The 25,990-nt window shown below is 41.8% G+C and overlaps 1 protein-coding gene across 2 annotated transcripts in view; it reads right to left on the reverse strand.

The window, feature by feature from the left end:
- LOC139747652 (deoxynucleoside triphosphate triphosphohydrolase SAMHD1-like) overlaps positions 1-25,990 on the reverse strand; it is a 204,699-nt gene that overhangs the window by 163,727 nt on the left and 14,982 nt on the right. Inside the window, exon 4 of one of the 2 annotated variants that reach the window (XM_071660219.1) lies at positions 12,405-12,817. Coding sequence is in view for 1 of the 2 variants with exons in the window: in XM_071660217.1 (XP_071516318.1) it covers positions 24,871-24,966 (96 nt within the window). In the remaining variant the exon portion in view is untranslated. Of the gene's footprint in view, positions 1-12,404; positions 12,818-24,870; positions 25,637-25,990 lie in introns of both variants that reach the window. The other variant, XM_071660217.1, reaches the window with a different exon arrangement.

Genomic DNA, 25,990 nt, shown 5'->3' on the forward strand with positions numbered 1-25,990 from the left:
CTCCACAAGACCTTGGACAAATTTCAGAATTGAAAAGATATGTGGATGATAAAATTAAATTCAAGTCCATACAAGATGATGAAGATGGGAAAAATCAAAAGAAGTCTGGTAAGATTATTACCTAGCAAGAAATAAATTGCAGGAACTGCATATGAAAGAGATCTTGGGGTAGATATTGTGCTTAACTTGACACCAGAGCAACTCATTAAGAGAACTGTGAAAGAGGTGAATTGTCTGCTGGTAAATATAAGAATCACATTGAAATATATGGACAAGGACATGTTTGAAAATTATTCACAAAATATATCAGACCAAAACTGGATTATGCCTTACAATTCTGATCATCATACCTAAAGAACCACTAAGGTCTCATCAAAAGGGTACATAGAAGAGCAACTAAGATGGTATCTGAGCTACAATGAGAGGCTGAGAACTACAAAGCTATCTCGGAAGCTAGTCATTACATCTCAGGAACTCATACAGGTAGGGGATGTGCAGTATTGCCCAACTCCATCCGGGCAATTCTTTTAAATTTAGACACGCACAATTCTTTTAAATTTAGACACGCACCTGAGGTGTGCTGTTACATTTTAGTTTTTGGACAATATTGGTGTCTTGCTGCTTTTGGAAACACTGCACTGGAATAGCCCTCTGCCTGTGACATGTCAAGGGTGACACAAAAGGCTAAGAAGTGGCAATGAATTGTAGCAGTTATACCAAGAAGTAAAAGAGATACACAATTGAGGGTGATGGCACTGAATGTAAATGGAATGACTGGTGAGAGTAAAAGGAGGGAGCTTGTAAGAAGGTTAAAGGTTGTAGCTTGGATGTGCTAGGGATTGGAAAAAACCCATATTTTGGGCAGGGTATGTTGAATGAAAATGGAAATGATGAATATAAGTTATGGGAGGGTGTGGAAGGAGGAGTGATACTGATGAGGATGAGTGAAAATTATTGAAAGAGGGAAAGAATGATGTGCAGTTCTGCTGTCACTGAGAGTGTGGGATGTGTTAGAGATCATGGATGGAATGGATCAAGAATAGTGTGGGTGAAAGGAAAGATTGGGATTGTGAAGTATGCATGGAAATATGAATATGCGTTTGTGAATATGAAGACTGTACGAGGTAAGAATGAAATGAAGCTTTTCTGGAGAATTTGAATGACTGTACACACTTTTAAAAGAACGAGAGAAACGATGTGATGTGATATGATGAAATGAGAATGAGAATGGAAGTTATCTTGTGGATATTTGTGCTGAAAGGGATTTATTACTGCAAACACCTTTTTTCAGCACAAGATGACCCACAGATATTCATAGATGAGGAACGGTAGAAGAGAAGAGAAAAAGGCTTTGATTGACTATGTGGCGGTGCATAAAAGATTGAGAAAGGCCGTGCTAAATGCAAGAGTTGTAAGAGGATTCTTTGAAGACTGACCATTTCGTGGTTCTTGTAAGGAAGAGGATCGGGGAGAAATGAAGGTATGGTGTAAGGAAGAATGGAGAGATAAAAGTGTCAGCAAGCAAGAAGATGAATCAGAAAAACTGAAGCAAGAAGTATGAAAGGAAGGTAACTGAAAGCCTGGGTGGAAGCGTAGTGAATGTAGGGATGCAGTCATGTATGAATGAGGTGTTTAAAATGTTTAAAGAAAGGATGTAGAATTACTTGGATACAAGGTCATGCATGGATACAAGAGCAATGCATGGTGGACAGAAGAAATTAGAAATGCTCTGGAGTAAAAGAAAGAGGCATATAGTTGATTGCTCGGTAGGACTGTAACAGTGAAAGTTCAGCAAAGGAGGAGGGAAGAATAGAATTATATAAGCAGAATGTTAAGAAGCTGAAAGAGGAAAGCAAAGAAAGAGTAGATGAAGATTATGGAAGAAAGTTAAGTGAAAAATTTTGGGATAAGAAACTATTCCCAAAGGAGGTGAAAAAGGAAAGAGGTGGATGTAAGAGTGAAAATGTTAATATGAGACATAAGGAAGGGGTGTTGCTGAATCAAAAGAAGGAAGTAAAAAGAAGATGGAAAGAGTATTTTGAAGAACTGATGAATGTGTGAGAAGGGGAGGCACCAGTTCTTAATATGCATGGATATGGAAGAGGGAAGGAAGAGAATACAAGTGCAAAGGGCCTATGGCAAAACCTGAGGTAAGAAGGGCAATGATGTGGCTGAAGGTAGGAAAGGCACCTGGAGTGGATGGGATCACAGCTGAAATGCTGAATTATAATAGAATGGATGCATCTGATGTGCAACTTAGCATGGAAACAGAAGGTTGTGCCTGATAACTGGGTGAAAGCTATTATTGCTCCTTTATTCAAAGGAAAAGGTGCTAAGGACATATGTAGCAATTATGAGGGTATAAGACTATTAAGTATAACAGGAAAAGTATATGTAAGAATGATAATTGATAGAGTGGTGGAAGTGACTGAATACAGAATGAATGAAGAGCAAAGGGGTTGTAGGAAAGGTAGATGTGTGGATTAGATTTTTGCGGTAAAGATGACCATGAAAAAGTACCTGGCGATAGATAAGTAACTGTATGCAGCTCTTATGGAACTAGAGAAAGCATATGACAAAGTCAAGTGAATGCTTCTTGGGATGTGTTACTGATATATAGGGAAGTGGAACAACTTTGGGACGATATGAAAGTCTTCTATACAAGAGCAAATGCATGTGTAAGAATGGATGGAGATTTGAGCAAAAGTTTTGGTATATATGTAGGTGTCAGCCAAGGCTGTGTGATGTCACCATGGCTTTTTATTATCATTATATATTACTTTTTTAATTATAATTTGTTGCTGTCTCCAACGTTATCGAGGTAGCACAAGAAAACAGACGAAAGAATAGCCCAACCCACCGACATACACATGTATATACATAAACACCCACACACACACACACACACACACACACATACATACCTTTATATTTCAACGTATATATATATATATATATATATATATATATATATATATATATATATATATCTTATCCCCTTTTGCCTTTGTACAATGGCACTATGCACGCATTCCGCCAATCCTCAGGCACCTCACCATGAGTCATACATACATTAAATAACCTTACCAACCAGTCAACAATACAGTCACCCCCTTTTTTAATAAATTCCACTGCAATACCTTCCAAACCTGCTGCCTTGCCGGCTTTCATCTTCCGCAAAGCTTTTACTACCTCTTCTCTGTTTACCAAATCATTTTCCCTAACCCTCTCACTTTGCACACCACCTCGACCCAAACACCCTATATCTGCCACTCTGTCATCAGACACATTCAACAAACCTTCAAAATACTCATTCCATCTCCTTCTCACATCACCACTACTGGTTATCACCTCCCCATTTACGCCCTTCACTGAAGTTCCCATTTGCTCCCTTGTCTTACGCACCCTATTTACCTCCTTCCAGAACATCTTTTTATTCTCCCTAAAATTTACTGATAGTCTCTCACCCCAACTCTCATTTGCCCTTTTTTTCACCTCTTGCACCTTTCTCTTGACCTCCTGTCTCTTTCTTTTATACTTCTCCCACTCAATTGCATTTTTTCCCTGCAAAAATCGTCCAAATGCCTCTCTCTTCTCTTTCACTAATACTCTTACTTCTTCATCCCACCACTCACTACCCTTTCTAAACAGCCCACCTCCCACTCTTCTCATGCCACAAGCATCTTTTGCGCAATCCATCACTGATTCCCTAAATACATCCCATTCCTCCCCCACTCCCCTTACTTCCATTGTTCTCACCTTTTTCCATTCTGTACACAGTCTCTCCTGATACTTCTTCACACAGGTCTCCTTCCCAAGCTCACTTACTCTCACCACCTTCTTCACCCCAACATTCACTCTTCTTTTCTGAAAACCCATACTAATCTTCACCTTAGCCTCCACAAGATAATGATCAGACATCCCTCCAATTGCACCTCTCAGCACATTGACATCCAAAAGTCTCTCTTTCGCACGCCTGTCAATTAACACGTAATCCAATAACGCTCTCTGGCCATCTCTCCTACTTACATAAGTATACTTATGTATATCTCGCTTTTTAAACCAGGTATTCCCAATCATCAGTCCTTTTTCAGCACATAAATCTACAGAGGTATAAGTTTGTTGAGTATTCCTGGTAAATTATATGGGAGGGTATTGATTGAGAGGGTGAAGGCATGTACAGAGCATCAGATTGGGGAAGAGCAGTGTGGTTTCAGAAGTGGTAGAGGATGTGTGGATCAGGTGTTTGCTTTGAAGAATGTATGTGAGAAATACTTAGAAAAGCAAATGGATTTGTATGTAGCATTTATGGATCTGGAGAAGGCATATGATAGAGTTGATAAAGATGCTCTGTGGAAGGTATTAAGAATATATGGTGTGGGAGGCAAGTTGTTAGAAGCAGTGAAAAGTTTTTATCGAGGATGTAAGGCATGTGTACGTGTAGGAAGAGAGGAAAGTGATTGGTTCTCAGTGAATGTAGGTTTGCGGCAGGGGTGTGTGATGTCTCCATGGTTGTTTAATTTGTTTATGGATGGGGTTGTTAGGGAGGTAAATGCAAGAGTCTTGGAAAGAGGGGCAAGTATGAAGTCTGTTGGGGATGAGAGAGCTTGGGAAGTGAGTCAGTTGTTGTTCGCTGATGATACAGCGCTGGTAGCGGATTCATGTGAGAAACTGCAGAAGCTGGTGACGGAGTTTGGTAAAGTGTGTGGAAGAAGAAAGTTAAGAGTAAATGTGAATAAGAGCAAGGTTATTAGGTACAGTAGGGTTGAGGGTCAAGTCAATTGGGAGGTGAGTTTGAATGGTGAAAAACTGGAGGAAGTGAAGTGTTTTAGATATCTGGGAGTGGATCTGTCAGCGGATGGAACCATGGAAGCGGAAGTGGATCATAGGGTGGGGGAGGGGGCGAAAATTTTGAGAGCCTTGAAAAATGTGTGGAAGTCGAGAACATTATCTCGGAAAGCAAAAATGGGTATGTTTGAAGGAATAGTGGTTCCAACAATGTTGTATGGTTGCGAGGCGTGGGCTATGGATAGAGTTGTGCGCAGGAGGATGGATGTGCTGGAAATGAGATGTTTGAGGACAATGTGTGGTGTGAGGTGGTTTGATCGAGTAAGTAACGTAAGGGTAAGAGAGATGTGTGGAAATAAAAAGAGCGTGGTTGAGAGAGCAGAAGAGGGTGTTTTGAAATGGTTTGGGCACATGGAGAGAATGAGTGAGGAAAGATTGACCAAGAGGATATATGTGTCGGAGGTGGAGGGAACGAGGAGAAGAGGGAGACCAAATTGGAGGTGGAAAGATGGAGTGAAAAAGATTTTGTGTGATCGGGGCCTGAACATGCAGGAGGGTGAAAGGAGGGCAAGGAATAGAGTGAATTGGAGCGATGTGGTATACAGGGGTTGACGTGCTGTCAGTGGATTGAATCAAGGCATGTGAAGCGTCTGGGGTAAACCATGGAAAGCTGTGTAGGTATGTATATTTGCGTGTGTGGACGTGTGTATGTACGTGTGTATGGGGGGTTGGGCCATTTCTTTCGTCTGTTTCCTCGCGCTACCTCGCAAACGCGGGAGACAGCGACAAAGTATAAAAAAAAAAAAAAAAAAAAAAAAAAAAAAATATATATATATATATATATATATATATATATATATATATATATATATATACGTTGAAATATAAAGGTATGTATGTGTGTGTGTGTGTGTGTGTGTGTGTGTGTGTGTGGGTGTTCATGTATATACATGTGTATGTCGGTGGGTTGGGCTATTCTTTCGTCTGTTTTCTTGTGCTACCTCGATAACGTTGGAGACAGCAACAAATTATAATTAAAAAATTAATATATAATGATAATAAAAAGCCATGGTGACATCACACAGCCTTGGCTGACACCTACATGTATACCAAAACTTTTGCTCAAATCTCCATCCATTCTTACACATGCATTTGCTCCTGTATAGAAGACTTTCATATATATATATATATATATATATATATATATATATATATATATATATATATATATATATATATATATATATATATTTTTTGTCTCTGTCTCCCGCATTTGCGAGGTAGCGCAAGGAGACAGACGAAAGAAATGGCCCAACCCACCCCCATACACATGTATATACATACGTCCACACACGCAAATATACATACCTACACAGCTTTCCATGGTTTACCCCAGACGCTTCACATGCCTTGATTCAATCCACTGACAGCACGTCAACCCCGGTATACCACATCGATCCAATTCACTCTATTCCTTGCCCTCCTTTCACCCTCCTGCTTGTTCAGGCCCCGATCACACAAAATCTTTTTCACTCCATCTTTCCACCTCCAATTTGGTCTCCCACTTCTCCTCGTTCCCTCCACCTCCGACACACATATCCTCTTGGTCAATCTTTCCTCACTCATTCTCTCCATGTGCCCAAACCATTTCAAAACACCCTCTTCTGCTCTCTCAACCACGCTCTTTTTATTTCCACACATCTCTCTTACCCTTACGTTACTTACTCGATCAAACCACCTCACACCACACATTGTCCTCAAACATCTCATTTCCAGCACATCCATCCTCCTGCGCACAACTCTATCCATAGCCCACGCCTCGCAACCATACAACATTGTTGGAACCACTATTCCTTCAAACATATCCATTTTTGCTTTCCGAGATAATGTCCTCGACTTCCACACATTCTTCAAGGCTCCCAGAATTTTCACCCCCTCCCCCACCCTATGATCCACTTCTGCTTCCATGGTTCCATCCACTGCCAGATTCACTCCCAGATATCTAAAACACTTTACTTCCTCCAGTTTTTCTCCATTCAAACTCACCTCCCAATTGACTTGACCCTCAACCCTACTGTACCTAATAACCTTGCTCTTATTCACATTTACTCTTAACTTTCTTCTTTCACACACTTTACCAAACTCAGTCACCAGCTTCAGCAGTTTCTCACATGAATCAGCCACCAGCGCTGTATCATCAGCGAACAACAACTGACTCACTTCCCAAGCTCTCTCATCCCCAACAGACTTCATACTTGCCCCTCTTTCCAAAACTCTTGCATTCACCTCCCTAACAACCCCATCCATAAACATATTAACCAACCATAGAGACATCACACACCCCTGCCGCAAACCTACATTCACTGAGAACCAATCACTTTCCTCTCTTCCTACACGTACACATGCCTTACATCCTCGATAAAAACTTTTCACTGTTTCTAACAACTTGCCTCCCACACCATATATTCTTAATACCTCCCACAGAGCATCTCTATCAACTCTATCATATGCCTTCTCCAGATCCATAAATGCTACATACAAATCCATTTGCTTTTCTAAGTATTTCTCACATACATTCTTTAAAGCAAACACCTGATCCACACATCCTCTACCACTTCTGAAACCACACTGCTTTTCCCCAATCTGATGCTCTGTACATGCCTTCACCCTCTCAATCAATACCCTCCCATATAATTTACCAGGAATACTCAACAAACTTATACCTCTGTAATTTGAGCACTCACTCTTATCCCCTTTGCCTTTGTACAATGGCACTATGCACGCATTCCGCCAATCCTCAGGCACCTCACCATGAGTCATACATACATTAAATAACCTTACCAAACAGTCAACAATACAGTCACCCCCTTTTTTAATAAATTCCACTGCAGTACCATCCAAACCTGCTGCCACTCTATCATCAAACACATTCAACAAACCTTCAAAATACTCACTCATTCCATCTCCTTCTCACATCACCACTACTTGTTATCACCTCCCCATTTGCGCCCTTCACTGAAGTTCCCATTTGCTCCCTTGTCTTACGCACTTTATTTACCTCCTTCCAGAACATCTTTTTTATTCTCCCTAAAATTTAATGATACTCTCTCACCCCAACTCTCATTTGCCCTCTTTTTCACCTCTTGCACCTTTCTCTTGACCTCCTGTCTCTTTCTTTTATACATCTCCCACTCAACTGCATTTTTTCCTTGCAAAAATCGTCAAAATGCCTCTCTCTTCTCTTTCATTAATAATCTTACTTCTTCATCACACCACTCACTACCCTTTCTAATCAACCCACCTCCCACTCTTCTCATGCCACAAGCATCTTTTGCGCAATCCATCACTGATTCCCTAAATACATCCCATACCTCCCCCACTCCCCTTACTTCCATTGTTCTCACCTTTTTCCATTCTGTACTCAGTCTCTCCTGGTACTTCCTCACACAAGTCTCCTTCCCAAGCTCACTTACTCTCACCACCCTCTTCACCCCAACATTCACTCTTCTTTTCTGAAAACCCATACAAATCTTCACCTTAGCCTCTACAAGATAATGATCAGACATCCCTCCAGTTGCACCTCTCAGCACATTAACATCCAAAAGTCTCTCTTTCACACGCCTGTCAATTAACAAGTAATCCAATAACGCTCTCTGGCCATCTCTCCTACTTACATACGTATACTTATGTATATCTCGCTTTTTAAACCAGGTATTCCCAATCACCAGTCCTTTTTCAGCACATAAATCTACAAGCTCTTCACCATTTCCATTTACAACACTGAACACCCCATGTATACCAATTATTCCCTCAACTGCCACATTACGCATCTTTGCATTCAAATCACCCATCACTATAACCCGGTCTCGTGCATCAAAACCACTAACACACTCATTCAGCTGCTCCCAAAACACTTGCCTCTCATGATCTTTCTTCTCATGCCCAGGTGCATATGCGCCAATAATCACCCATCTCTCTCCATTAACTTTCAGTTTTACCCATATTAATCGAGAATTTACTTTCTTACATTCTATCACATACTCCCACAACTCCTGTTTCAGGAATAGTGCTACTCCTTCCCTTGCTCTTGTCCTCTCACTAACCCCTGACTTTACTCCCAAGACATTCCCAAAGCCACTCTTCCCCTTTACCCTTGAGCTTCGTTTCACTCAGAGCCAAAACATCCAGGTTCCTTTCCTCACACATACTACCTATCTCTCCTTTTTTCACATCTTGGTTACATCCACACACATTTAGACACCCCATATATATATATATATATATATATATATATATATATATATATATATATATATATATATATATATATATATATATACATACACAGACATATACATATATACACACGCACATATTCATACATGATGCCTTCATCCTTTCCTGTTGCCACCCACCACACATGAAATGGCACCCCCTCCCCTTGCCTGTGTGCAAGGTTGCGCTAGGAAAAGACAAAAAAGGCCACATTCATTCACACTCAGTCTCTAACTGTCATGTGTAATGCTCCAAAACCACAGCTCCCTTTCCACATCCAGGCCCCATAAAACTTTCCAGACGCTTCACATGCCCTGTTTCAATCCACTGACAGCACGTCCACCCCAGGATACCACATCGTTCCAATTTACTCTATTCCTTGCATGCCTTTCACCCTCCTGAAAGTTCTGGCCCCAATCACTCAAGATCTTTTTCACTCCACCCTTCCACCTCCAATTTGGTCTCCCACTTCTCCTCGCTCCCTCCACCTCTGACACATATATCCTCTTTGTCAATCTTTCCTCACTCATTCTCTCCATGTGACCAAACCATTTCAAAACACCCTCTTCTGCTCTCTCAACCACACTCGTTTTATTACCACACATCTCTCTTACCCTTTCATTACTTAATCAAACCAAATCACACCACACATCCTCAAACATCTCATTTCCAACACATCCACCCTCCTCCGCATAACTCTATCTATTGCCCACGCCTCACAGCCATTTAACATTATTGGAACCACTATTCCTTCAAACATACCCATTTTTGCTTTCCAAGATAATGTTCTCGCCTTCCACACATTTTTCAATGCTTCCAGAACCGCCCCCTCTCCCACCCTGTGACTAACTTACGCTTCCATGGTTCCATCTGCTGCCAAATCCACTCCCAGATATCTAAAGCACTTCACTTCCTCTGGTTTTTATCCACTCAAACTTACCCCCCAATTGACTTGTCCCTCTACCATACTGTACCTAATAACCTTGCTCTTATTCACATTTACTCTCACCTTTCTTCTTTCACACACTTTACCAAACTCAGTCACCAGCTTCTGCAGATTCTCACCCGAATCAGCCACCAGCGCTGTATCATCAGCGAACAACTGACTCGCTTCCCAAGCTCTCTCATCCCCAACAGACTGCACACTTGGCCCTCTCTCCAAAACTCTTGCATTCAATTCCCTAACAACCCCATCCATAAACAAATTAAACAACCATGGACACATGAATCGGCAAACAACAACTGACTCACTTCCCAAGCTCCCTCATCCCCAACAGACTCCAAAACTCTTGCATTCAATTCCCTAACAATCCCATCCATAAACAAATTAAACAACCATGGACACATGACACACCCCCGTGGGACCGACATTCACTGAGAACCAATCTCTTTCCTCTCTTCCTACTTGTACACATGCCTTACATCCTCGATAAAAACTTTTCACTGCTTCTAGCAACTTGCCTCCCACACCATATATTCTTAATACTTTCCACAGAGCATCTCTATCAACTCTATCATATGCCTTCTCCAGATCCATAAATGCTACATACAAATCCATTTGCTTTTCTAAGTATTTCTCACTTATATTCTTCAAAGCAAACACCTGATCCACACATCCTCTACCACTTCTGAAACCACACTGCTCATCCCCAATCTGATGCTCTGTACATGCTTTCACCCTCTCATTCAATATCCTCCCATATAATTTCCCAGGAATACTCAACAAACTTTACCTCTGTAATTTGAGCATCCACTTTTATCCCCTTTGCATTTGTACAATGGCACTATGCATGCATTTCGCCAATCCTCAGGCACCTTACCATTAGTCATACATACATTGAATATCCTTACCAACCGGTCAACAACACAGCCACCCCCTTTTCTAATAAATTCCACTGCAATACCATCCAAACCCTCTGCCTTGCCGGCTTTCATTTTTCACAAAGCTATTACTAACTCTTCTCTGTTTACCAAATCATTCTCCCTAGCCCTCTCACTTCCTGCACCACCTCAACCAAAACAGCCTATACCTGCCACTTTATCATCTAACACACTCAACAAACCTTCAAAATACTCACTCCATCTCCTTCTCACATCACCACTACTTGTTATTACCTACCCATTAGCCCCCTTCACTGATGCTCCCATTTGTTCTCTTGTCTTACACACTTTATTTACCTCCTTCCAAATCATGTTTTCATTCTCCCTAAAATTTAATGATACTCTCTCACCTCAACTCTCATTTGCCCTCTTCTTCACCTCTTGCACCTTTCTCTTGAACTCCTGCCTCTTTCTTTAATACATCTCCCAGTCATTTGCACTATTTCCCTGCAAAAATTGTCCAGATGCCTCTCTCTTCTCTTTCACTAATAATCTCACTTCTTCATCCCACCACTCACTACCTTTTCTAATCTGCCCACCTCCCACACTTCTCATTCCACAAGCATCTTTGCATCACTGCTTCCCTAAATACATCCCATTTCTCCCCCACTCCCCTTATATATTTTTTTCTATTACACTTTGTCGCTGTCTCCCGCACTAGCGAGGTAGCGTAAGGAAACAGACGAAAGAATGGCCCAACCAACCTACATACACATGTACATACATAAACGCCTACACATGCACATGTACATACCTATACATTTCAACATATACATACATACACATGTACATATTTATACTTGCTGCCTTCATCTATTCCTGTCACCACCCTACCACACATAAAATAGCATTCTCCCCCCCCCCCCCCTCCCCCATGAGTTAGAGGTAGGAAAAGACAAAAAAGGCCACATTCATTCACACTCAGTGTCCAGCTTTCATGTATAATGCACCGAAACCACAGCTCCCTTTCTACATCCAGACTCCACAAAACTTTCCATGGTTTACCCCAGACGCTTCACATGCCCTGGTTCAATCCACTGACAGCACATTCACCCCAGTATACCACATCGTTCCAATTCACTTTATTCCTTGTACGCCTTTCACCCTCCTGTACGTTCAGGCCCCAATCGCTCAAAATCTTTTTCACTGCATCCTTCCACCTCCAATTTGGCCTTCCACTTCTCATCCCCTCCACCTCTGACACATATAACCTTTTTGTCAATCTTTCCTCACTCATTCTCTCCATGTGACCAAACCATTTCAGTACCACGTCTTTTGCTCTCTCAACCACACTCTTTTTATTACCACATCTCTCTTACCCTTTAATTACTTACTCTATCAAACCACCTAAAACCACATATTGTCCCCAAAATCTCATTTCCAACACATCACCCTCCTCCACATGGTACTGGGTAATATTAACGTGTACCCCATATATGTGCCTACAATAAAACAAATACAATAACTGGGAAAAGAGCACACCTACATTGCAAAACATTTTCATCTTAACAGTCTTATCATAACAAGAATATAATAAAAATCACCTTATGAATTATTATATGTCTTTCAGAAAATGACTTGATAAAGACCAAATTACTTTTGTATGCTGTATGCCTCCCAAATTTTCAATGGAACTAACCTCCAACATTCAAGGATTGGCACAGCACTACAAAATGAGCATAACATTACCTTCCAATTCTTCCCTGGTCGAGCCTGATTAACAAAAGTCTCCCAAAGATGACTAAATGGGCCATGACCCAGATCATGGCATAGACCTGCTATCTGTACACATAAAACATCTATGTTGCTGATTCCAAGATCAGGCTGTCGTGATTGAATAGCACGTACCAGCTGACCAGCCAAGTGGCACACTCTGGAGAAAAAAAATGAGCAGTATGAATACCTATAAATACAATCATACATCATTATACATTATTTGTATTCTAATCTCCACTTACCCTGTCCTTACATGGCTCCCTCGCATAAACCATTCCATACATTCTTCCACCATTTCTCTCCCTCCAGTACTCTTCCACAAATTTCCCCACATCACAAGTGGTTTTTATCTCACACCAGCCCCTTTAATCGTTCTACCATACACTCTCTTTGTAAATTCCCTATATTGCATTCTTTCCTCATGCCAAAACCACAATTCATTCCCAGTTATACCAAATCTCTCATACACCCCTTCATTTCTTTCTTCATTCCATCAAGTCATTCCACATACTTCTCTCAAATAGCTCATTTTCACAGCCTGGATTCTTGACCTCTGACTCAATCCATGTCCGTTTCAGCTGCACAGGTCAGGGTTGAGAGGACTATGCTGTCCCTTAACCCTTACTTCACTTCCATACTTAGACCTCTGCCCTTTATCATTCAATCAAGAGACCCAATGACTCTTTTACCCCGTACTATTCTCTCCTCAATCTTTCCTTCTATATCACCAAACATATTAATGATAGCCCTTTAGAAAATCGTATTTGATGTCATCGTTCACTGCACTCACAACCGAAATTAAAGAGTTAAGGCACTTTTTTGAGTCTATCTGTGGGGTTTCTCGAAATCTGCGGAAATTTTGTTGGGTCTTACAGTATGGTCTCATACTTCTCTAGGTAATCATTATGAAATTGTTTCGCCACTTCCTGCAGATGTGGTGTGAGTAGTCTGTTCGAAGGGCGATGCCTGCTTTTGGTACTCTCAGCCTGTAACTGTTCCTTCAATGGCATCAAAATTGATCTTCTAAAGGAAGACTTTGAACCAGGATATTTCTACGGATATGTCAAAATGCACAAGATGGGAAATCCTCTAAGGCCCATCATCTCCCAAATCCCTTCACCTACCTACAGGTTAGCCAAGAAGCAAAACAAATTGATCTTACCATACATCCCAACAACTTAGTCCATACAATCGACAGAAAAGTTTATTAACATCCCTACGAATAAAGAACCACAGGGCGTCACAACTTCTCTGGATGTGAAGTATCTCTTCACAAATGTGCCAACACCATGTCTTACCTCCCTTGCAGATGCCCAGAAATATATCGAGAGAACTGTTACATGCCACGTTTCAGACGTTCGCAAGGCAAGCTTTATTAGTAAGTGGATGGAATAGCCATGGGGTCCCCTCTGGGAGTTCTCTTTGCACAGGCATTTATGTCACATGCTGAAACTACAGCACCGTGAGCAGAGAGTATGACACCTGAGATTTACTGCAGATATATAGATGACATTTTTATCTGCATCAATAGCTTAAACTCACAGAAAAACCTTCATTACCAACTCCAAGAAACTTTAGGCTTAAGATTTACAGCAGAGCTGAACGAAAATGGTAAGATTCCTTTCTTAAATGTAATGGAAAGTACCACGACAGGATCTTTCATCATCAACGTTTACAGAAAGCCCACATACCAAGGTAAATGTATGAAGAGAAAAAGTGAATTCACTCAAAATTGCAAGGGAAGCGTCATTCATGCATACGCAAGGAGAGCTATCAAGGTGTGCTCAACCTGGCAACTTATACACCAAGAACAAATATTGATTAACAGTGAATACACAAATATTGCATTTGATACCATGGTGAGCAATATCTCATGGCAAACAGACAACCTCAATGTGACAGCACCAAGGTTTACTACAGGAACTTATTTACATCATATCGAAAGGACAAGAAGGTTCTGCCAGATATTGTGGCCAGAAACCACAAAGCAATTACAGATGAAAACAAGGATGTGGAAAGGGAGCTGTGGTTTCGGTGCATTACACATGACAGCTAGAGACTGAGTGTGAACAAATGTGGCCTTCTATCTATTCATTTTATTCATTTATTATACTTTGTCGCTGTCTCCAGCGTTAGCAAGGTAGCGCAAGGAAACATACGAAAGAATGGCCCAACACACCCATTTACACATGTATATACATAAACGCCCACACATGCACATATACATACCTATACATTTCAATGCATACATACATATACATACACAGACATATACATATGTACACATATACATATTCATACATGCTGCCCTCATCCATTCCCGTCACCACCCCACCACACCTGTAAAGGTACCCTCATCCCCCCCGCGTGTGTGCAAGGTAGCACAAGGAAAAGACAACAAAGATCACATTCTTTCACACTCAGTCTCTAGCTGTCATGTGTAATGCATCAAAACCAAAGCTCCCTTTCCACATTCAGGCCCCACAAAACTTTCCTTGGATTACCCTAGATGCTTCGCATGCCCTGTTTCAATCCATTGACAGCACATCAACCCTGGTATACCACATTGGTCCAATTCACTCTATTCCTTGCATGCCTTTCACCCTCCAGTATGTCCATGCCCCGATCACTCAATATCTTTTTCACTCCATCCTTCCACCTTCAATCTGGTTCCCACTTCTCCTTGTTCCCTCCACCTCTGACACATATACCCTCTTTTTCATTCTTTCCTCACTTATTCTCTCCATGTGACCAAACCATTTCAATACACCCTATTCTGCTCTCTCAACCATACTCTTTTTATTACCACACATCTCTCTTACCCTTTCATTACTTACTCGGTTAAACCAACTCACACCACATATTGTCCTCAAACATCTCATTTCCATCATATCCACCCTCCTCCACACAACCCTATCTATATCCAATGCCTTGAAACCATATAACATTGTTCGAACCACTATTCCTTCAAACATACCCATTTTTGCTCTCCAAAATACCATTCTCACCTTCCATACATTCTTCAATGTTCCCAGAACCTTTGCCCCCTGCCCCACTCTGTGACTCACTTCCACTTCCATGGTTCCATGCACTGCTAAATCCACTCCCAGATATCTAAAACACTTCACTTCCTCCAGTATTCCCCATTCAAACTTACCTAATAATTAACTTGTCCCTCAACCCTAATGAACATAATAACCTTGCTCTTATTCACATTTACTCTTAGCTTTCTTCTTTCACACACTTTACCAAACTCAGTCACCAACTTCTGCAGTTTCGCACCCGAATCAGGCACCAGCGTTGTATCATCAGCAAACAACAACTGACTCACTTCCCAAGCCCACCAAGTATGCCCACAACAGACTGCATACTTGCTCCTTTCTCCAAAACTCTTGCATTCACCTCCCTAACAACCCCATCCATAAACAAATTAAACAACCATGGAGACATCACGCACCCCTGCCGCAAACCAACATTCACTGGGAACCAATCATTTTCCTCTCTTCTTACTCGTACACATGCCTTACATCCTCGATAAAAACTGTTCACTGCTTCTAGCAACTTACCTCCCACACCATATACTCTTAATACCTTCCACAAAGCATCTCTATCAACTCTATCATATGCCTTCTCAAGGTCCATAAATGTTGCATACAAATCCATTTGTTATTATTATTATTTTGCTTTGTCTCCCGCACCTGCGAGGTAGCGCAAGGAAACAGACAAAAGAAATGGCCCAACCCACCCCCACACACATGCACACACACACACACGTCCACACACGCAAACATACATACCCACACATCCCAACGTACACACATATATACACACACAGACACACACATATACACACATGCACACAATTCACACAGTCTGCCCTACTCACCCCCATCGCCACCCCGCCACACACGGAATAACATCCCCCCCCCTCCCTCATGTGCGCGAGGCAGCGCCAGGAAAAGACAACAAAGGCCCCATTCACTCACACTCAGTCTCCAGCTGTCATGCAATAATGCCCGAAACCACAGCTCCCTTTCCACATCCAGGCCCCACAGAACTTTCCATGGTTTACCCCAGACGCTTCACATGCCCTGATTCAATCCACTGACAGCACATCGACCCCGGTATACCACATTGATCCAATTCACTCTATTCCATTTGTTATTCTAAGTATTTCTCACATACATTCTTCAAAGCAAACATCTGATCCACACATACTCTACCACTTCTGAAACCTCATTACTCTTCCCCAATCTGATGCTCTGTACATGCCTTTACCCTCTCAATCAATACCCTCCCATATAATTTCCCGGAAATACTCAACAAACTTTTTTTTTTTTTTTTTTTTTTTTATACCTTGTCGCTGTCTCCCGCGTCTGCGAGGTAGCGCAAGGAAACAGACGAAAGAAATGGCCCAACCCACCCCCCCATACACATGTACATACACACGTCCACACACGCAAATATACATACCTACACAGCTTTCCATGGTTTACCCCGGACGCTTCACATGCCTTGATTCAATCCACTGACAGCACGTCAACCCCTGTATACCACATCGCTCCAATTCACTCTATTTCTTGCCCTCCTTTCACCCTCCTGCATGTTCAGGCCCCGATCACACAAAATCCTTTTCACTCCATCTTTCCACCTCCAATTTGGTCTCCCTCTTCTCCTCGTTCCCTCCACCTCCGACACATATATCCTCTTGGTCAATCTTTCCTCACTCATTCTCTCCATGTGCCCAAACCATTTCAAAACACCCTCTTCTGCTCTCTCAACCACGCTCTTTTTATTTCCACACATCTCTCTTACCCTTACGTTACTTACTCGATCAAACCACCTCACACCACACATTGTCCTCAAACATCTCACTTCCAGCACATCCATCCTCCTGCGCACAACTCTATCCATAGCCCACGCCTCGCAACCATACAACATTGTTGGAACCACTATTCCTTCAAACATACCCATTTTTGCTTTCCGGGATAATGTTCTCGACTTCCACACATTCTTCAAGGCTCCCAAAATTTTCGCCCCCTCCCCCACCCTATGATCCACTTCCGCTTCCATGGTTCCATCCGCTGACAGATCCACTCCCAGATATCTAAAACACTTCACTTCCTCCAGTTTTTCTCCATTCAAACTCACCTCCCAATTGACTTGACCCTCAACCCTACTGTACCTAATAACCTTGCTCTTATTCACATTTACTCTTAACTTTCTTCTTCCACACACTTTACCAAACTCCGTCACCAGCTTCTGCAGTTTCTCACATGAATCCGCCACCAGCGCTGTATCATCAGCGAACAACAACTGACTCACTTCCCAAGCTCTCTCATCCCCAACAGACTTCATACTTGCCCCTCTTTCCAAAACTCTTGCATTTACCTCCCTAACAACCCCATCCATAAACAAATTAAACAACCATGGAGACATCACACACCCCTGCCGCAAACCTACATTCACTGAGAACCAATCACTTTCCTCTCTTCCTACACGTACACATGCCTTACATCCTCGATAAAAACTTTTCACTGCTTCTAACAACTTGCCTCCCACACCATATATTCTTAATACCTTCCACAGAGCATCTCTATCAACTCTATCATATGCCTTCTCCAGATCCATAAATGCTACATACAAATCCATTTGCTTTTCTAAGTATTTCTCACATACATTCTTCAAAGCAAACACCTGATCCACACATCCTCTACCACTTCTGAAACCACACTGCTCTTCCCCAATCTGATGCTCTGTACATGCCTTCACCCTCTCAATCAATACCCTCCCATATAATTTACCAGGAATACTCAACAAACTTATACCTCTGTAATTTGAGCACTCACTCTTATCCCCTTTGCCTTTGTACAATGGCACTATGCACGCATTCCGCCAATCCTCAGGCACCTCACCATGAGTCATACATACATTAAATAACCTTACCAACCAGTCAACAATACAGTCACCCCCTTTTTTAACAAATTCCACTGCAATACCATCCAAACCTGCTGCCTTGCCGGCTTTCATCTTCCGCAAAGCTTTTACTACCTCTTCTCTGTTTACCAAATCATTTTCCCTAACCCTCTCATTTCAACAAACTTATACCTCTGTAATTTGACCACTCACCTCTATCCCCTTTGCCTTTGTACAATGGTACTATGCATGCATTTTGCCAATCCTCAGGCACTTGACCATGAACCATACATACATTGAATATTCTCACCAACCAGTCAACAACACAGTCACTGCCTTTTTTAATAAATTCCACTGCAATACCATCCAAACCCACCACCTTGCCAGCTTTCATCTTCTGCAAAGCTTTCACTACCTCTTCTCTGTTTACCAAACCATTCTCCCTGGCTAACTCACTTCACACACCACCTCAACCAAAACACCCTATATCTGCCACTCTATCATCAAATACATTCAATAAACCTTCAAAATACTCACTCCATCTCACTACACCACTACTTGTTATTACCTCCCCATTTGCGCCCTTCACTGAAGTTCCCATTTGCTCCCTTGTCTTACGCACTTTATTTACCTCCTTCCAGAACATCTTTTTATTCTCCCTAAAATTTAATGATACTCTCTCACCCCAACTCTCATTTGCCCTTTTTTTCACCTCTTGCACCTTTCTCTTGACCTCCTGTCTCTTTCTTTTATACATCTCCCACTCAATACATACACAGATATATACATATATACACATGTACATATTCATACTTACTGCTTTCATCCATTCCCGTCACCACCCCACCACACCTGTAAAGGTACCCTCATCCCCCCCCGCGTGTGTGCAAGGTAGCACAAGGAAAAGACAACAAAGATCACATTCTTTCACACTCAGTCTCTAGCTGTCATGTGTAATGCATCAAAACCAAAGCTCCCTTTCCACATTCAGGCCCCACAAAACTTTCTTTGTTTGCCCCAGACACTTCACATGCCCTGATTCAATCCACTGACAGCACATCGACCCCGGTATACCACATTGATCCAATTCACTCTATTCCATTTGTTATTCTAAGTATTTCTCACATACATTCTTCAAAGCAAACACCTGATCCACACATCCTCTACCACTTCTGAAACCACACTGCTCTTCCCCAATCTGATGCTCTGTACATGCCTTTACCCTCTCAATCAATACCCTCCCATATAATTTACCAGGAATACTCAACAAACTTATACCTCTGTAATTTGAGCACTCACTCTTATCCCCTTTGCCTTTGTACAATGGCACTATGTACGCATTCCGCCAATCCTCAGGCACCTCACCATGAGTCATACATACATTAAATAACCTTACCAACCAGTCAACAACACAGTCACTTCTTTTTTAATAAATTCCACTGCAATACCATCCAAACCTGCTCCCTTGCCGGCTTTCATCTTCCGCAAAGCTTTTACTACCTCTTCTCTGTTTACCAAATCATTTTCCCTAACCCTCTCATTTCAACAAACTTATACCTCTGTAATTTGACCACTCACCTCTATCCCCTTTGCCTTTGTACAATGGCACTATGCACGCATTCCGCCAATCCTCAGGCACCTCACCATGAGTCATACATACATTAAATAACCTTACCAACCAGTCAACAATACAGTCACCCCCTTTTTTAATAAATTCCACTGCAATACCATCCAAACCTGCTGCCTTGCCGGCTTTCATCTTCCGCAAAGCTTTTACTACCTCTTCTCTGTTTACCAAACCATTCTCCCTGGCTAACTCACTTCACACACCACCTCAACCAAAACACCTATATCTGCCACTCTATCATCAAATACATTCAATAAACCTTTTTTTTTTTTTTTGCTGAGAAATAATGCAAATGACTGTGAGATGTATAAGAGAAAGAGGCGAGAGATCAAGAGAAAGGTGCAAGAGGTGAAAAAGAGGGCAAAAGAGAGTTAGGGTGGGAGAATATCATAAGTATGATAAAAAAAATAAAAAAATAAACGTATATATATTATGGGGGTGTATGGGGGGGTTGGGCCATTTCTTTCGTCTGTTTCCTTGCGCTACCTCGCAAACGCGGGAGACAGCGACAAAGTATAATAAATAAATAAATAAATATATTATTATTATTTTTCTTATTATACTTAATCGCAGTCTCCTGCGTTAGCAAGGTAGCCCCAGGAAGCAGACAAAAGAATGGCCCAACCCATCCACATACACATGTACATACATAAACACCCACACACACACATATACATACCTATACATTTCAATGTATATCTACATATACATTTTTTTTTTTTTTGCTTTGTCGCCGTCTCCCGCATTTGCGAGGTAGCGCAAGGAGACAGACGAAAGAAATGGCCCAACCCACCCCCATACACATGTATATACATACGTCCACACACGCAAATATACATACCTACACAGCTTTCCATGGTTTACCCCAGATGCTTCACATGCCTTGATTCAATCCACTGACAGCACGTCAACCCCGGTATACCACATCGCTCCAATTCACTCTATTCCTTGCCCTCCTTTCACCCTCCTGCATGTTCAGGCCCCGATCACACAAAATCTTTTTCACTCCATCTTTCCACCACCAATTTGGTCTCCCTCTTCTCCCCGTTCCCTCCACCTCCGACACACATATCCTCTTGGTCAATCTTTCCTCACTCATTCTCTCCATGTACCCAAACCATTTCAAAACACCCTCTTCTGCTCTCTCAACCACGCTCTTTTTATTTCCACACATCTCTCTTACCCTTACGTTACTTACTCGATCAAACCACCTCACACCACACATTGTCCTCAAACATCTCATTTCCAGCACATCCATCCTCCTGCGCACAACTCTATCCATAGCCCACGCCTCGCAACCATACAACATTGTTGGAACCACTATTCCTTCAAACATACCCATTTTTGCTTTCTGAGATAATGTTCTCGACTTCCACACATTCTTCAAGGCTCCCAGAATTTTCGCTCCCTCCCCCACCCTATGATCCACTTCCGCTTCCATGGTTCCATCCGCTGCCAGATCCACTCCCAGATATCTAAAACACTTCACTTCCTCCAGTTTTTCTCCATTCAAACTCACCTCCCAATTGACTTGACCCTCAACCCTACTGTACCTAATAACCTTGCTCTTATTCACATTTACTCTTAACTTTCTTCTTCCACACACTTTACCAAACTCAGTCACCAGCTTCTGCAGTTTCTCACATGAATCAGCCACCAGCACTATATCATCAGCGAACAACAACTGACTCACTTCCCAAGCTCTCTCATCCCCAACAGACTTCATACTTGCCCCTCTTTCCAAAACTCTTGCATTCACCTCCCTAACAACCCCATCCATAAACAAATTAAACAACCATGGAGACATCACACACCCCTGCCGCAAACCTACATTCACTGAGAACCAATCACTTTCCTCTCTTCCTACACGTACACATGCCTTACATCCTCGATAAAAACTTTTCACTGCTTCTAACAACTTGCCTCCCACACCATATATTCTTAATACCTTCCACAGAGCATCTCTATCAACTCTATCATATGCCTTCTCCAGATCCATAAATGCTACATACAAATCCATTTGCTTTTCTAAGTATTTCTCACATACATTCTTCAAAGCAAACACCTGATCCACACATCCTCTACCACTTCTAAAACCACACTGCTCTTCCCCAATCTGATGCTCTGTACATGCCTTCACCCTCTCAATCAATACCCTCCCATATAATTTACCAGGAATACTCAACAAACTTATACCTCTGTAATTTGAGCACTCACTCTTATCCCCTTTGCCTTTGTACAATGGCACTATGCACGCATTCCGCCAATCCTCAGGCACCTCACCATGAGTCATACATACATTAAATAACCTTACCAACCAATCAACAATACAGTCACCCCCTTTTTTAATAAATTCCACTGCAATACCATCCAAACCTGCTGCCTTGCCGGCTTTCATCTTCCGCAAAGCTTTTACTACCTCTTCTCTGTTTACCAAATCATTTTCCCTAACCCTCTCACTTTGCACACCACCTCGACCAAAACACCCTATATCTGCCACTCTATCATCAAACACATTCAACAAACCTTCAAAATACTCACTCCATCTCCTTCTCACATCACCACTACTTGTTATCACCTCCCCATTTGCGCCCTTCACTGAAGTTCCCATTTGCTCCCTTGTCTTACGCACTTTATTTACCTCCTTCCAGAACATCTTTTTATTCTCCCTAAAATTTAATGATACTCTCTCACCCCAACTCTCATTTGCCCTTTTTTTCACCTCTTGCACCTTTCTCTTGACCTCCTGTCTCTTTCTTTTATACATCTCCCACTCAATACATACACAGATATATACATATATACACATGTACATATTCATACTTACTGCTTTCATCCATTCCCGTCACCACCTTGCCACACATGAAAGAGCATACACCTCCTCCTGCATGCACGTGAGCAAGGTAGCGCTAGGAAAATACAAAAAAGGCCACATTCATTCACACTCAATCTCTAGCTGTCATGTGTAATGCACTGAAACAACAGCTCCCTTTCTACATCCAGGCCCCACAAAACTTTCCTTTGTTTGCCCCAGACACTTCACATGCCCTGGGTCAATCCATTGACAGCACGTCGATCCCAGTATATCACATCGTTCCAATTCACTCTATTCCTTGCACGCCTTTCACACTCCTGTATGTTCAGGCCCCGATCACTCAAAATCTTTTTTCACTCCATCCTTCCACCTCTAATTTGGTCTGCCGCTTCTCCTTCTTCCCTCCACCTCTGACACTTATATCCTCTTTGTCAATCTTTCCTCACTAATTCTCTCCATGTGTCCAAACCATTTCAACACACCCTCTTCTGCTCTTTAAACCACACTCTTTTTATTACCACACATCTCTTTTACCCTTTCATTACTTACTCGATCAAACCACCTCACACCACATACTGTCCTCAAACATCTCATTTCCAACACATCCACCCTCCTCCACACAACCCTATCTATAGCCTATGCCTCACACCCATATAACATTGTTAGAACCACTATTCCTTCAAACATAACCATTTTTGCTCTTCGAGGTAATGTTCTTGCCTTCCACATATTCTTTAACGCTCCCAGAACCTTCGCTCCCTCCCCCATCTTGTGACTCACTTCTACTTCCATGTTTCCATCCACTGCTAAGTCCACTCCCAGATATCTAAAACACTTTACTTCCTCCATTTTTTCTCCATTCAAACTTACCTCCCAATTAACTTGTTTTTCAACCCTTCTGAACTTAATAACCTTGCTCTTATTCGCATTCACTCTCAACTTTCTTCTTTCACACACTTTACCAAACTGTCACCATCTTCTGCAGTTTCTCACCCAAATCAGCCACCAGTGTGGTATCATCAGTAAACAACTGACTCACTTCCCAAGTCCTCTCATCCACAACAGACTGCACACCTGCCCCTCTCTCCAAAACTCTTGCAGTCACCTCCCTAACCACCCCATCAATAAACAAATTAAACAACCATGGAGACATCATGCACCCCTGCCGCAAATCGACATTCACTGGGAACTAATCACTTTCCTCTCTTCCTACTCGTACACATGCCATTCATCCTTGATAAAAACTTTTCACTGCTTCCAGCAACTTACCCCCCACACCCTATGCTCTTAAAACATTCCACAAAGCCTATCTATCCACCCTATCGTATGCCTTCTCCAGATCCATAAATGCTGCATACAAATCCATCTGCTTTTCTAAGTATTTCTCATATATTCTTCACAGTAAATACCTCATCCACACATCATCTACCATTTCTGAAACCATACTCCTCTTCCCCAATGTGATGCTCTGTACATGTCTTTACCCTCTCAATCGATACCCTCCCATATAATTTCCCAGGAATACTCAACATACTTATGCCTCTGTAAGTTGAACACTCACCTTTACCCTCTTTCCCTTTGTCCAGTGGCACTGTGCATGCATTCTGCCAATCCTCAGGCACTTCACCATGATCCATACATACAGTGAATATCCTTACCAACTATTCAACAACACAATCACCTCCATTTTTTATAAATTCCCTGCAATACCATCCAAACCTGCTGCCTTGCCGGCTTTCATCTTCCGCAAAGCTTTCACTACCTCTGCTCTGTTCACCAAACCATTCTCCCTGACCCTCTCACTTCACACACCACCGAAACAGCCTACATCTGCCACTCTGACATCAAACACCTTCAACAAACCTTCGAAATATGCACTCCATCTCCTTCTCACTTCATCACTACTTGTCATTACCTCCCCATTTGCCCCCTTCACCGATGTTCCCATTTGTTCTCTTGTCTTATGCACTTTATTTACTTCCTTTCAAAATATCTTTTGGCAGGAGGTAGACATATAATTCTTAATATACAAAACAAGATATTAAGTGAATATAGCTCATTACAGACAGCTGACTTACTACATTGGGTTGGTAAGGGTCTGGTTGGGTGGAAATGGTGGAGCTACCAAGACAAAGCTTTATGCTTCTTCATCTTGGTTCTTCTCTAGATGTTCTTCTCATGTAGCAGATGGTGCTCTCTACTGGAATCAGTTTCATGGAAGATGTTCATTGCTTTGTTTTGATAATCAAAGGCCTCTGATAATCTTTTCATGTGAATTGTTTGAGTAAATAGGGTTTCAACAGCTACCACCTCTTTCTCAGTTCATTGTTGTTTCAGCTACATGAGATCTGAATTAGATAAATCCTACTAAATGGACTGGAGTAACTCTATATGTCCACTTTTTCTACATCAACAAACCTAATTTGTTTGGCTCCCAAACAATGTCCCCTGGAATCCTTGATGTGAAGGACAATATGTGACCAAATAATCCTTAAGACATCAATTATTTTGGACAGCAAAATTTCCTGCTGCAATTCACTAGTGTCGTCAGTGGCTTTTATCATGTTATAACCAAGCCAGAACTCCCTTACTGGTGGCATAAGTTCACGTCTGTGTCTCTGATAAGATGGGGAAAGATGCAACATAAATAACAAGCCTTAAACATAGATATAACTTGTAATAAGGAAATCACATTGGGTGGAAGAAAAAGTTCCTGAACATTTTCAGAAAACTCAACTCTTGCTGTCATCTGCTTGTGCATTTTGGTGTATATTTTAGAAATTTAACTTTTTGAGCAATGTATTAGATGAACAATATTAAGCAGGAAGATATTAAGTGAGGACAACCGGTATGAATAATTCCAATCAACATAAAACAACAGCATATATATATATATATCAATAGGGGAGAATGAATACTTCCCACGCATTCCTCACGTGTCGTAGAAGGCGACTAAAGGGGACAGGAGCGGG

The sequence above is a fragment of the Panulirus ornatus genome, chromosome 69, assembly GCF_036320965.1.
Source record: "Panulirus ornatus isolate Po-2019 chromosome 69, ASM3632096v1, whole genome shotgun sequence".
NCBI lineage: Eukaryota > Metazoa > Arthropoda > Malacostraca > Decapoda > Palinuridae > Panulirus > Panulirus ornatus.